The sequence below is a fragment of the Aulonocara sp. 'chitande type north' Nkhata Bay genome, linkage group LG10 (genome assembly GCF_057382095.1).
Source record: "Aulonocara sp. 'chitande type north' Nkhata Bay isolate Kocher_YH1m ecotype deep benthic linkage group LG10, A_spYH_male_GT1.1, whole genome shotgun sequence".
NCBI classification, from domain to species: Eukaryota; Metazoa; Chordata; class Actinopteri; order Cichliformes; family Cichlidae; genus Aulonocara; species Aulonocara sp. 'chitande type north' Nkhata Bay.
Window position 1 is genome coordinate 7,322,855 of NC_141353.1, and position 15,188 is coordinate 7,338,042.

General features: G+C 39.5%; 1 protein-coding gene across 1 annotated transcript in view; it reads right to left on the bottom strand.

Moving 5' to 3' along the window:
* The window catches only part of LOC147320118 (uncharacterized), a 44,910-nt gene extending 37,979 nt beyond the window's left edge, over positions 1–6,931 (bottom strand). The window contains exons 1-2 of the mRNA XM_086307948.1: positions 6,809–6,931; positions 1,123–2,604 (exon numbers count right to left, since the gene is read on the bottom strand). Of these exons, the coding sequence (XP_086164074.1) occupies positions 1,123–2,604; positions 6,809–6,814 (1,488 nt within the window). The 5' untranslated portion in view covers positions 6,815–6,931. The remainder of the gene's footprint in view (positions 1–1,122; positions 2,605–6,808) is intronic.
* Positions 6,932–15,188: the final 8,257 nt, after the last annotated feature.

The window sequence follows — 15,188 nt, forward strand, 5'->3', positions numbered from 1 at the left end:
ATTCGCCATCTTTGTTTACTCTTTCCCACCCAGGCTGACTTCTGATTGGCCAACATTTCTACACGGATAGGAATATAGCGCCACCTGCTGCTTTGGCATGTTCCTAGCAGCGTTTTCCTTTGTTTTTGGCTTTTACGTGTGGATGGGATTTTTTTTTAAAAATGGAAAATCTCAGTTTTCAAAAATACCAATGTAAGTGTGGACGTAGCCTTACATGGATAAGGATCAAGATGACATGGAATGAGTTTTTTGAGCAGAAGTTATTCATGCTTAACTGTAAATGTTTACTGTTCTTTTTTTTCATTAAATTAAATATAACATTATCAGCATCTTATCAGCACAGTGTGATGCCATTCTGGTAGCAGACTTAGCTTTGATTACACACAGGCACACTGATGTCTGCATGGACATTTGTGCCCACCGTCTGATGACATAATTTACTTTACTATAGCAGACTTAAGTGCACTCAATCATTCTTCACCTTTCTTTCTCTATTGCCTGCCACTGGTGTATGTCTATCTTTTCCATGTTTAAAGGGCACCCCCCACCCCAAAACAAAAAAACACATCTGGTGGTAGGGGGTATTTTCGCCACTGACTCCAAAATCCACCGTTCCCAATGCATAACTGATTATTTTTACACATTCTTTTGCATTTCAGTTTGTTAGGTTTATACAGTAAAATTACTTATGTAATTAACATTCCATGCTTGAACCAAGTGGGAAACATTGGAGAAAAAGTCAGAAATGTTAACTTTGCATAGCCTGGGGATAGTTCTTATCATCTTTAGGATGGCTAGAATAATTTCCACAACTTATTGACAACAGCAACTACAGTATGTGGATATCAGTAACCATACACTTTCAATTGTCAGAATATTAAAAAATTATGTATACGCAAATTATAATTTCAAGCTCAGTTAAACCCAAACTGTTATATCAGGCATCTTACTACTTTTTTACAGTTTTATTGGAGTACTTAATGGAGTATTTCTTCCAACAATTCCAGTCGGTAAATAAAGGAATCGTTATCAAATACTGAATGTCTATCAACTAAAAGCAGGTTCAATAAAAATCAGGGGATCCTGACAAGAAATACCTAAAAGGAAAGAATAAATACTTACCATATAGTTCTTGGCTTCTTCCTGGTTCTTACTAATCTCCCTTTGGGTTCTCTGCATTTTCTCCCAAGTGTTGTTCATTTCTGCACCAGTTTTTTCTATTTTACCTTTTATCTCAGTGACAGTATTTTCCAGTTTTTGTTCAACCCTTTCCTTTTGTCGCTGTATTTTTGTCTTCATGATTTCTAACTCATCCCTCTCTTTCCTTATCTTCTCCAGCAAACGCTCAAGCTCCCTTCTTTTTTGCTTTTCTCGAAAATTTGTCCATTTTGTTTGAGCCTTTACTTCTGTAAAGTCCCTCATGCTCTGCTTTGTTTCTTCACCCTTGTTACAAAGCACTTCATTGTTTTCTTCTTCCTCAGAGATCAAATTCTGCATGTAAGTATTTGGTTTGTCTTTTTCTACATTTTCCCTTCCTGTCTTTAGTTTCATTTCAACTCTCTTTAAATCATCTCTTTCAGGCTGGATGTGTGTCACTTTAAAGCTTAGATCTGAATCTTGTTGCTTTTGATAATCAATATTCATCTTGATGTTCATGTGATTGTTCTCTGCCATTAGCTGCTGCTTTGCACTTTGAGTCACTTCCAGTTGTTGTTCACTGTCTTCCAGCACATCCCAAAGTTTCTCCATCTCTTCCTGGATTCTACACAGTTTTCTCTTCACTGTGTCAAATGTGGCTTTTCCATCGTTTCTTTCTCTCTGTCCTTCTTTATACATGTGAATTTTCTTCATTTCAGCCTGTTTTATAATGCTTGCCCATCTGTGCTTGACCATGTTGATCTTTACATACATAATATGTTTAATGTGGTTAATTTGTTCACTGTTTTTTGAAATGTCCTTTTTATTTCTTTTTAATGCTTGCTGTATGTTTGCTTTAGTTTTCTCCATTTTTTCTTTAACTTTCTTTACTTCAAGCATTATTTCCCTGTTTTTCTCAGTTGCATTCTCCAGTATATCCAGTTCCCGCTTTACCTGCTCATTAAGGGGCTCTTTGGGTTCCTCCCTTATTGGTGATTCTGTCTTACTAGCTTTTATAGTGTCTAGCTTGTGTCGCTCGTTGATGAAGTATTGACGTCTTCTGTCCAGAGTATCCTTTTCTTGATATATTTTAGTCCACGTTTTCAGAAAGTTTGTTTTTTCCTTAGCAACTGAATTTTTGCTTTGTTTGAGTTTCTCAGTTATATTTTTTATTTGGAAGTTAAATTGCTTTAATAGTAGGTGATGTTTATTTTTTTCAGATGTCAGTCTCTCAATGTCTTCCTGTTGCCCCTCTGTCTTTGTCTTTAAGAAGTCAATTTCATTTGTCTTTCTTTCTGTCTGTCTCCAGAGTTGTTCGATCTCCTCCATTGCTTGACATATCAGTTGCCTTTGTCTTTTTAAAGTTTCTTTTTGGGTTTTCATGTCAGTTCTTGTTTGTTTGCTATCTGATTGCTTTCTGTTTTCCATTGTTGAGTTCCATTCTGTTGTCATCCTGCTGTCTTTGTTCTGTTGGTAAAAATAAATGAATAAACAAAGTGGCCAAACCATAACTAACAAATGACAAGACATTCTAAACTCATACTGTGTTGGAAAATAACAAGTAAAAGAGGGATAACCAGAAATTGACAGATGGATTGGGGCCACAACTGCAGTCATGTGGATTCTGTACCAGTCCATCATGGTGAACAGAGAGCTAAATATAAAAGCGAAGATCTCAATTTACTGTGTGCTCTACATCCCTACCCTCACCTATGGTCATAAGCTTTGGGTAGTGATTGAAAGAACAAGATCACAGATACAAGCATGACATTAGCTTTTTCTGAAGGGTGGCTGCTAATCCTGCACATTGAAAGAAGCCAGTTCGGGTGGTTTGTGTGTCCCACAGGGCGGAGGCCCTGGAGGCCTGGGGTTCTCTGCTTAGACTGCTGCCCCCACGACCCAGCCACAGAGAAGATGGATAAATGACATAATTGTTTATATCACATTTACAGTATTTTTTGGCAACAATGTAATAATGTAGTTGGGTTATCTGAGGTCTGTTCTATAGCAAATGTAGAAAAAATGTTTTAAGAAGAGCCAATATAACTCGGTGTTCTAAAGAATGTGACTGTTTCCTTGCAAGACCATAGCGCGGCTACGTCTGCAGCCTGTCCAAAGCTTGGACACAAACATTTCACTGCATGTGTTACTCTGTATGATTGTTGTTTAATGCTTTTTAAAATCATATTCAAGTAGATTTTGAAATGAAGATAGCTTGTATTTTTGTTTTTTGCATTAGAGGTGTTTAAGAAAAGTTGAGTTTTGTAATTGCATTTTTACCTTGTTTATACTTGTACTTTTTTTTTTTTAAATAAATATCTTGTATGTAAGGTGACCTTGAGGGTCTTTAAGTAAGTAAGTAAAAAGTAAGTAAAATTTACTTATATAGCAAATTTCACAGATAAAAATCACAAAGTGCTTTACAGTAAGATCAGACATACAAGTTAAAATTAATTAAATTAGTTAAAAGCCCGTTTGTATAAAAATGTCTTCAGCTGCTTTTTAAAGGAGTCAGTAGAGTCTAGACAGCGTAAAGACAACGGCAGAGAGTTCCACAGCCTAGGTGCCAGTGCCTGAAAAGCCCGATCCCCACGTGTTTTAAATCTAGTACGTGGGACCACCAGTAGCCTCTGACCTGAAGACCTAAGTGCTCGGGATGAAGCATGAGGTTTCAACAGGTCAGAGATATACTGGGGAGCTTCACCATGCAGAGCTCTAAAAGTTACAACTAAAATTTTAAAATGAACCCTAAAATTTACAGGCAACCAATGAAGAGAAGCCAAAACTGGAGTAATGTGTGACCTCTTGTTTGTACCAGTTAAAAGTCTTGCCGCTGCATTCTGTACAGACTGAAGGCGATCCAGAGCTGATTTGTTAAGACACGTAAAAAGACCGTTACAATAATCCAAACGAGAAGAGATAAAAGCATGAATAATCATCTCAAGTTCTGCCTTTGACACCAGTAGCCTGAGTTTAGAAATGTTTCTTAGATGATAAAAACAGTTCCGGACAAGTTGTTTAGAGTGTTTCTCAAGAGACATTGAACTGTCAAATATAACACCTAAGTTTCTGAGACTCGACTGAAATGAAGGGTCTAAAAAACTGATATGCTGCCTAATTTCTGAGAGCATGTGATCAGGTGCAATAATCAAAGTTTCTGTTTTATCTGCATTTAACTGAAGGAAATTGTCATTTAACCATTGTTTGATTTCTGACAGACAATTATTTAAACAAGACAATTTATACAACTCAGAAGCTTTGAAAGAACAGTACAACTGAATGTCATCAGCATAGAGATGATAAGAAATATTATTGTAACGTCTGATAATGTGGCCTAGAGGGAGGATATACAGCAAAAAGAGAATAGGACCTAAAACAGATCCTTGAGGTACCCCAGAAGACAGAACTGATGTTTCAGACAGCACATGATTTATACAGACAGTAAAGGATCTCTCAGATAGATATGACATAAACCATTTTAAAACAACGCCAGTAATCCCAAACAAGTCCTTCAGCCTATTTATCATGATGCTGTGATCAACAGTATCAAAAGCAGAGCTGAGATCCAACATAACCAGAACAGTGTACTCTCCAGAGTCTGCTGCCATCAGAATGTCACTAGACACTTTAAGCAAAGCGGTTTCAGTGGAGTGCAATTTGCGGAAACCAGACTGGAAAATGTCCAGAACATTGTTCTTTTCCAAAAAGTTTATAAGTTGTTCTGCAACTATTTTTTCCAAAATCTTTGACACCAATGGAAGTTTTGATATTGGCCTGTAACTGCTTGGAAGAGATGGGTCCAAATTTGGTTTCTTTAATATTGGTTCAACAATAGCTTGTTTAAAATAGCTGGGAACTGAGCCAGTATAAAGAGAAGTATTAATTATTTCCAGAATACAGGGGCCAATAGAGTCAAACACACTAATGAAAAATGATGGAGGAAGTACATCAAGGTGGCTTGAAGTCAGTTTCATTCGACCAAGCAGAGCACTGATGTCCTGTAAGGTAACAGGAGTAAAAGAGGACCAGGTATCAGAGGTAAACAACGTGTCAATGTGATACTGAGAGGATGATGGAGAAATATTAGACCTGACAGCAGCGACCTTATTAACAAAATAGTTTAAAAAGTCATTACAGTCAGATTTAGTATAGACTGGTACATGAGGAATATCAGGAGAGACAATGTTTTTAATTGTATCAAACAATACTCTGGGATTTTTCTTTTTTGAAGCTATTAAATTAGCAAAATATTCCGTTCTGGCATTTTTTATCATGTTGTTAAGTGAGAAAATTGATTCCTTGAGATGTACCCTATGGACCTCAAGCTTGGAAGCCTTCCATAAACGTTCTAATTTGCGACAATATCTCCTAAAATTTCGAATACTTTCATTTATCCAAGGACAGAAATTTGAAGAATGGACAACATTTAGTTTCAGAGGTGCCACCGTATCTAAAATAGATTTACATTGATTGTTAAAAGACAAAATAAGGTGCTTATAAATAAAATGTATTGTTGTTGTTGTTATTGTTATTGTTATTGTTGTTATTATTGTTATTGTTGTTATTGTTGTTATTGTTGTTATTGTTATTGTTGTTATTGTTGTTATTATTGTTGTTGTTGTTGTTGTTGTTGTTGTTATATTTTTTCTCAATAATAATAATAATAACACAAATGCATAAGCTGCAAACATGTTATATAGTTGTTTGGAATAGAATTACAATGAGATTATCTTGGTTTAACAAGAGGTAACTGGATATGTTCAGACTTTAAATGTAAACATAGCCAATTTGCATTGAATTACCCTGATGACTAAAGATTTTACATGGGGGGGGGGGATTATCATTTTCATTTAACAAGTGAAAATAACATTAAAAACTATTAATTAACCAAGCATAACTTTGTTTTCAACATATAACTCATTAGTTGGATTAACATATGTTTAAGTTCAAGTTCAAATTCTGCTAACTGACTGAGAAACACACCTGGCAATGTATTCAAAACTGCATTTGTAGTAGATATCTCCAGACCAAATTTTACCATTATGACACAGACTCACAAGTCTGAGGTGAAAAAAAACTAAGCGTAAATTTAGAGGTAACTGTGCTTTTGCTGTAACTGCTCCAAAGTTTTGGAATGATCTGCCCTTCCACGTTAAGCAGGCCTCTTTTCTTTCTAAGTTTAAAACATTTCTTAAAACATATTTATTTGCTGAAGACTGGCCTTTTTTATAACAGGTTGACTCTGTTATACTGTTCATTAAAAAAAAAAAAAAACTGGAATATATAGATAGATATTCCAGTGATGACCTGTGCTCTAAACATTTCTAGGAATCTTTTTGCAACACATTAATGTGTTGGCTACTATACAGAGTTTATCAAACAAGTGTGAGTCTACTATTGGATAAATAACTGTATTAGGTATTACTTTCTCTCTGTGAAAGCTTATAAATATTTTAAGTATATGTATATAAATAATATATAATAATAATAAATATAAATACATCCTGAATGTAAAACTAATAAAATTACAACATATTAGTAAAACTGAGTCAATGTATTGAACCAAATCAAAAGTATTGTTTTTATGCCTTCTATCTATCCTATGTCAGTTCCCTGCCCCCAGTCCCCACTTCAAACCTTGGATGAGTAGAAAAACTATAATTCATCCTACCTCCATGTTCTTTTGCCTTGTAAATTTAAAAACAAAGCTGTGTAGCAGGTCATCTGAGAGTCCTGTGCTGGTTCACTTTGACGGCAGTTCTGAGGTAGTGTAGCAAGTGAGGACTAATCTGACCTAAACATTGTATATCTTCTCTGTCCACACCACCACTTTGATTATCAGATAAACATGGCATCCAATAAGTGTGTCTAATTGGATAATAGGTAATGTTTGGCTGCAAAAACGTCATGCTCCCTGAGTCTGGTCTCAGCTGATAAGGGTGGGGTCCATACTTGGCTGCATAGAGCCATTCTCCATGTATGCAAAACACACAGACTTGTGTGCTTACTATGCTTCCGTATTCCAACATTTTAAAGATACAAATAACATCTGCTAGCTTTTTTAGTAGGAATCGCTTGTGAAAAGTAGTGTGCAGTGTGATTATGTACAGAATTTGTTCAAACTAATAAAACCTTGACTTGAAACCCGCATTAAAAGGGAATACGGTATTTAACAACATTTACATACACCATATACTTGTATCTGACAATACAGGAAAACCACAGTTCTACAGGTTCAGAGGAGACCATGTTGGTATTTACAAAGTGGTATATCAAAACCACAAATTCTTTGCAATTGCATTATTCTTAAAATATTTTATAAATATAACTTAATATGACTTCACTGTTTCTAAGACAGTCATAGAGTGGTTTAAATGACTTACACATTTTATACAGTGTCCTCACTTTTGGGGATTGGGCTGTATTTTAAGTGTCTCCGATTTTACAGAAAAAAAAGCCATGTGAAAATATTTCAGTTTTAATTGCATATGTCAGAAATATGAACTATTCAGAACAACTTGAACGGCTGAAAGGTTACAACTGTAGACAAGATAAGGAAAAGCTGCCATACTTTTAATGGTCTTGCAGGCACTGCCTCATCCTCCTCCTCTGCTCAGTGCACAGAGGGAAAAACAGAGAAAGAGTGAGATTATAAATTTATGAAAGTTGAAAATAAAATACGTAGCAACTTATTGGTTCGTCACAAAATATATTACAGATGTTTCTTGTCAGGAGTCTGGGCCTCAGTCTCTTTCTCGGCAGTGTTGGTGACGTTTGAGATAGTTTAGGTGGGTTGTGCATTAGTTTATCTCAGACACAGACTACTTTGTCTTGTCATTTTTTTATTCATTAGAGATTTAGTGGATTACTGGTGTTGGGGCTCAAGTCTAGGGGCCCATCTGCTCGGGTACTACTACAACCATTTGTATTGGGGATGGTGGGTGCTGGTCTTGAGTGGACACACACATCATAGCAAAATTGTATGTTCTATGTTTCTCTGTTTTGTCTTGCAGGCAGAGATGGGCAGTAATCCAATTACTTTTTCTTAAGTAACAAGTAAAATAAGAGATTACTATTGCAAAAAAGTAATTCGATTACTGTTACTTTCCCGTGAGCACGCTGTGTTACTGCTTTACTGCGTTACTAAACTGCGATTTTGTTTGTGACAGTGTCACATGACAATGACGTACAAGCGTGTGACGTCCGTGGCAGCAACAGACATGTGTGGATCAACAATGGATAATATGGAGTGCGGGAGAGAGTACAACCATGTAGCATTAAAAGCTTGGATGTACTGACATTACTTTGGGCACTGGGCACTGGGCAAACCTCCACTGGCCCCACTCCTGATAAACAGGTGAAAAGAAATTTAAGAGCAACAGGACTTAGCACTGCAGAATTTTGGAAACAAAATGTAAACTGCAGCTTTATTTATCCCCCTTAAGAGATGGCTTCTTAGATGGCACAGCCACATCCAAATGCCTTCCGGACAACTGTGCACAGACTATGCACCTTTTTAGTTGTTAACTTATTTATTGCTTTGTTATACATTGCAAAATCTTCTAGATTTATAGTTTACGACAGCAGATCACTTCTCAACATCGATAACAATTTGCACATGTAATCTTGAGCAGTTTTAAACCCGACTGGTCCTGGCTGACTGAGATACTACGTGGCGTGGACAGGACGCTCACCCGAGGCGAAGAACAAAGAAGCGCCGGGAGGAAACGCGCTGGCGTTCGGAACAGACTGAGGCAGCAGGCGACTGTGCACCTCTGACCAATATCCTGCTAGTAATGTTCAATCATTGGAGAACAAACTAGATAATCTGAGGGCAAGAGTCACCTTTCAAAGAGACATGAGGGACTGCAACATTCTGTGCTTCACTGAGACATGGCTGACCCCCGCCATGCTGGACCGTGCTGTAACTGCATCTGATTGATCTGAACAGAACGGCAGAGTCAAACAAAACCAAAGGTGGAGGATTGTGTCTTATGGTAAAGAGAAAGTGGTGTGACACCAGGAGCATATCTACGCTCTCCAGCGGCTGCTCTCCACATCTGGAATACCTGAGCATTAAGTGTCGCCCTTTTTACCTGTCCCGTGAGTTGGTCTACAACCCACCCCAAGCAGACACAGGTATGGCTTTGTCTAAACTACATTATGTGCTGAGTGCATTTCAAAACAAGGATCTGTGTTCACCCCTCATTGTGGCAGGAGACTTTCTGACAAGTCATGCCGAACTTTTACCAACATGTCACATGTCCGACAAGGGGAGACAGAATCTTGGACCATTGCCACACGCCATACAAGCAGGGCTACAAAGCTATTTCACACCCAGCTTTTGGGAAGTCTGACCATAATGCCATCTTCCTAATTCCTCAGTGTAAACAACACATACCAGAGAGATGAAGTAACCACAAGGGAGCTGAAACGCTGGTCTGCCAAACACTACAGGACGCGCTCAATGACGTAGACTGGGACATGTTCAGGGCATGTGCACTTGACATCAATGGGTTTATGGAAGTAGCAGTAAGCTTCATTAGCATGCTAATGGAGGAGATCATCCGCACTGCAAGAGCCGTGACATTCCCGAACCAGAAACAGACAGATCGATCCGCACTGCAGTGAACGCCAGGACCGCCACCTACAACGCAGGTCTCGCGTCTGGCAATATGAGCGCCTACAAAACTGCTTCATACGGCGTGCGGCACGTGGTGAGGGATGCCAAACGCTGGTATCAGGAGCGCGTGGAGTCTCGCTTCCACCAGGGCGACACGCGGAGCATGTGGCACGGACTACGCACAATCACGGACTATAAAGTAGGGGTGGATTTTAATAATCGATTCATCGATTAAAATCAATTCTGGCTTGGATAGCGTGATATCGATTCATTAAAATCCTGAATCGATTTTTTTAATATAAATGTATTTTGCCCAAAATTCCAGAATCTCAGGTGAAATGTCACAAAATTTTGACAACCACCAGACATTTAAAACAGTAAATGAGAGCAGGTACAGACTTCTGCACAAAGACGTAAACACAAAGCGTGGACCCGCAGATCAGAATCAGTGAGATGTCGCCTTTCTCACGGCACGGACACGGTCGGGGCTGAAAGCCGACAGCTCACTGATTCTGATGTTTCAGCGGGCCTGCGCTTTGTGTTTACGCCCTTTTTGCGCTGATTCTAAAGCTGTTAGTTTTATCTCTCTCCAAACAATATTGACCGAACCAGCAGCAAAAGAAGATCCAAACTAAGCGTCACATAAACATTGTCATCGTCATGGACTCCCTCTTACTTTTGTTGTTTTGCTTCCACCACACACTTCATGCACAGCTCTCTCTCTTTCTCAGTGTACTTCAAGAACAGTTTCCCGTCTATCCCCGAAATCTGTTTTCTGTATTATTCGCTTGCTTGTTACGCACAAGACTACCGTTCTTACAGCGCTGTCAGCCGATGTTTTTTTTCCTTTTACTTACTTCCGAAAAGAAAACCTAGTTTCTGCCGTTCAATAGACTTCTGAACAAATTTAAACTTTTTAAAATTATACAAAATGCAAAACGCTTAGCCATGTCTCTAATAAAACCGCTGTAACTTCAGAGGTAATGTTCACATGTTGATTAATGGTTTTCTTTCGTTTTTGATGTACTGCAGAATATTTTTATAAAATCCCAGGCCAGGAAAATCACCTTCATGTTTTTCTGTGTTTTATCTTCAGCTACTTTGACACAAAGGCATCTGCTGTGATGCTTACACCTTTGATAAAGTCTGGAAAGTGTCAGCTTCCTTTTTATAGATACAAAAATATGTTAATATACTGATCAGAATTTTAATATTTCTGACTGAGGTAAAATTTCCCAGATTCAAATTGAATTGAATTGAATCGAATCGAATCAAATCGTGGATCAAATTGATTCAGGACCTTGTGAATCGGAATCAAATCGATTCTAGAAATCAGTGACGATACCCAGCCCTATTATAAAGCCAGGGACACAGCGCCAATCAACGTTTCTGCATTCACCAATGAGCTGAACACGTTCTACGCCCATTTCGAGGTTAGCCAGGCAGCTAATGCTAACTACTGCCTGACAACTGAGGACGGTGGCGTCATCAGTGAGGGACCGGTGATCAGCATCGCGAAGCATGACGTCCGAGTGGCACTGAGGAGAGTGAGTGTTAGATTTGTATTGTTTATTGTCATTTATGCTTAGAAATATTTAACCATATATGCTTAGAGGTGTATAATCGATTGTGTAGTGATAGGATGTGTGATCCTTAATAGTCTGCAAAGGCTTGGTGTGCATTCCAGCGTGTTCTGGCATTCACACCTACATCCTGGGAGCATGGGAAGAGGTTGTACCTTGTCTTATTGTTTTATGGTAGGATAAACGTAGCTATGTCAGTTTTAGGCTAAGTGCCTTTTGTTTAGATGGACCGCTAGACTCCTGGCACTAGCTTTGGGGAGTCTTCACAGGGTCACATCTTGACCCCACACACACACACGCACACACACATACTTACACAACGCACAGGCTAGGTACTCTTTGTGTGTATGTAGACGTCATATGTTAATGAGCCTATGTATATTCATGTGAGCTCAATAAAAGGAGTGCTATGGGGAACCTGGCTGAGAGTCTGACGGAGGTCAAGTGGGTGGAACAACACTTGGCTCCAGGCAGGTCTCCCTCATGCATGAGTAACACGAAGAACTTTGCCTACTTGGTGTTCAGTGCTTTTGCTGTGTAGTTAAATTGTCTCGTTCCAGCGGTGGGCCTGTGCTAGAGAGACCCAACAGTGAGCACAAGGAAAGTGGTGGGGCCAGACGGCATCACCGGCCGTCTGCTGCGTTGCTGTACTGACAAACTAGCAGGTGTGTTCACTTCCATCTTCAACGAGTCCTTGGCAAAGTCTGTGGTCCCCACATACTTCTAGACATCCACCATCCTCCCTGTGCCCAAGAACAACAAGCCCTCATGCCTGAACGACTACCGCCAGTTGCACTGACTTCAGTGGTAATGAAGGTGTTTGAGGGGCTACTGAAGAACATCATCTCATCCTCCATCCCAAACACCACAGATCCACTGAGTACATCATCGCCCATGTTCTGCACACCACCAGTTCAGCGTTCAACACAATAGTGCCCAGTAGACTGTTCACAAAGCTGAGGGACTCAACAGCTGTCTGTGTGTATGGGTGTTGGACTTCCTCACTCGCAGAACTCAGGTGGTGAGGGTGGGTAGGTGCGTTTCCGTCAGCATCACCATAAAGCACCACTCTCGCCTCTACTCTACTCCCTCTATACTTCAGACTGTGTGGCTACCCATGGCTACAATACCATTGTGAAGTTTGCTGACGACACAGTGGTGTTGGGTGCCATCTCCAACAACGATGAAGCGGCCGACATGGCTGAAGTGAAGAATCTGGCATCGTGGTGCCAGGATAACCACCTCCAGCTGAATGTTGGCAAGACCAAGGAACTGGTGTTGGACTTCAGAAGGAGTAAGGACAGAGACTACAAGCCCATTGTCATCAACGGAGCTCCAGTGGAGAGGGTGCCATGCTTCAAGTATCTTGGTGTCCACATCTCCTCCTTTCTATACAAGCGCTGTGGAGAGCATCCTCACACAGGACATTGCATCCTGGTATGGGAACAGCTATGTTAAGGAGCAAAAAGCTCTTCAGAGAGTGATCCGTACAGCAGAACACTTCTGCATGGCTGCTCTCTCCTCCCTACAGGACATTTACACCAGGAGAGCTGGTCCAGAGCAGCCCAGATATTGAAGGACCCGTCTCATCCCAGCAATAAACTGTTCCAACCTTTGCAATCAGGCAGAAGTTTCCACACCATCTGAGCAAAAACGGAGAGGCTCAAGAGGAGCTTCTATCCTCAGGCCATCCGTGTGTTAAATCAGGACATCAATCACTGTGTGTTATAGTTGTAAAACTATGCACATGACAAATAAATAGTCTTGAATCTTGAATCTTGAATCAGATGAATTTGAATTGGTCTGATAACAAAAAAAAGTCATCCTTAGATAGTTAGATAGTTTTTTGTTAATTTATGTTGTAATTTATGTTAGGTCAGTCTGTCTTGTCTCTGCTAGCCAGCTAACTAGGCCTCTTAGTTAGCTAGTTTAGAGTTTTTCTGTTAAATTATGTTGGAGGAACGTTGTTTCGCCTCACTGTGTACTGTTAAACTGTATATGGTTGAAGTGACAATAAAGCCAACTTGACTTGAGATGTCCCAGAAAAACAGCCAACGTAAAATAAAAAAAAACAAAACAAAACAAAAAAAACAGAAAACAGTCCAGATGGCCCAGCCTACTAAGTCTAGGGGCAGAGGCCAATGCAGACAAAACTGTTCAGATGATTAGCCAGAAGGGCAGTTGTTTAAAATTGTTGTCTTTTATGATCAGACTGTAATTAGTGTTTATTTTGTGTGATATTTATGATTGTGATTTGTGACTTTTACCCTTGTATACCCTACTCAGACAATTCAAAACCTCAACCTTCATGCAACATTTCTCAAAGTGTCCGCAGTGTCCCACTTCCGCTTTCTACAGTGTCAGTAGAGCTAAGTCGTCTGATGGTTTGCAAAAATCCCACTGAGTCTTTGAGTCAGAGTTTCATTCCTTTGGGACTGCCATCAGCTGCCTCTGAAGTCATACAGGCTAACCAAGCACAATGGGACTCCTCCTTCAGAATGATGGTCCCTTTCGACTCCAACCGTCACTTATATAGACGTCTTTCTGAAAGTGTTGTAACTAAGTTTAAAGATATATTTCCTCCATTGATCCTCCACCTTTGCCATGACTCACCTTCTGTCAACCATTCTCCGCTCAGTATTAACTGTCCTCTCTCTCTGCTTTCAGTTGAATCCATGCCAGAGGCTCTTGCTTCAGCTAAATATTCAGCATCACAAACCCCAAGTTAAATAAAGCTTTGTTTTCTCACAAACTTGTCTGTCCCTTGAGTCTGCTTTTGGGTCCACCCCACGTACTGGCATTTCGGCCCCTTCTGACACTACATCAATTCTACTCCAACAGAGATTGATTATCTTGTTAGTGTTATATCTTCACTGTGTATGGCTCTGAATTCTTTGGCTAAAGCCTGAAATCAGAGGTGCCCTTCTGCCTGGTATAACTCACAAACCACAGATAACCTGTGAGCTGGAGACGAAATTGTGTCTCACTAATTTAAAAGGTCTTTATTTAACCAGTAAAAAAGTCTGTTGCTTTATATATATATATATATATATATATATATATATATATATTTTTTTTTTTTTTTTTTTTTTTTTTTTAAAAGCTTGTAACATCTTACTATTAGTGATTGAAGAAGATAGACAATAGGCAAAAATATTCATAACCATCTGAGCTTTCTGAATTAACTTTTGATAATTATCTTCAAATTATCAATATGTCTATTAGACCCCATTCTTACAAGACAGCTCAAAGAAGTCCTACAACCTTAAATATGATCAATAATAATGGATTGGATTTTATATAGCGCTTTTATAGGTACCCAAAGCACTTTACAATGCCACTATTCATTCACTCACTGGTGGAGGAAAGCTACGGTTGTAGCCACAGCTGCCCTGGGGCAGACTGACAGAAGCGAGGCTGCCATATCACACCATCTGGCCAATACCAGTAGGCGGTAGGGTAAAGTGTCTTGCCCAAGGACACAACGACCAGGACAGAGAGCCCGGGGATCGAACCGGCGACCTTCCGGTTACAGATACGCTTCCCAACCCCCTGAGCCACGGTGAGGTGAATAGATGTCAGTTAATGGGTTATAGTCATATTTTTCCTTCAACCCAATTTCTTCCTGCCTGTATGATGAGTTCCATGGGGAATTGAGAAAGACCTTTTCTCACCTCATCTCTGAGGGCAGCACAGCTAAGAAACTGTTAGAGAGTTTTCCTCCAAGCTCTGAATGATCAGATAAGGGATCAATTAGCCTCATGGGACTCCTCTTTCAAGGATTTGGGTCAAAAGGATCTGGGGATACGGATAGCAGATCCATGACCTCTTCTAAACCCTGGTTA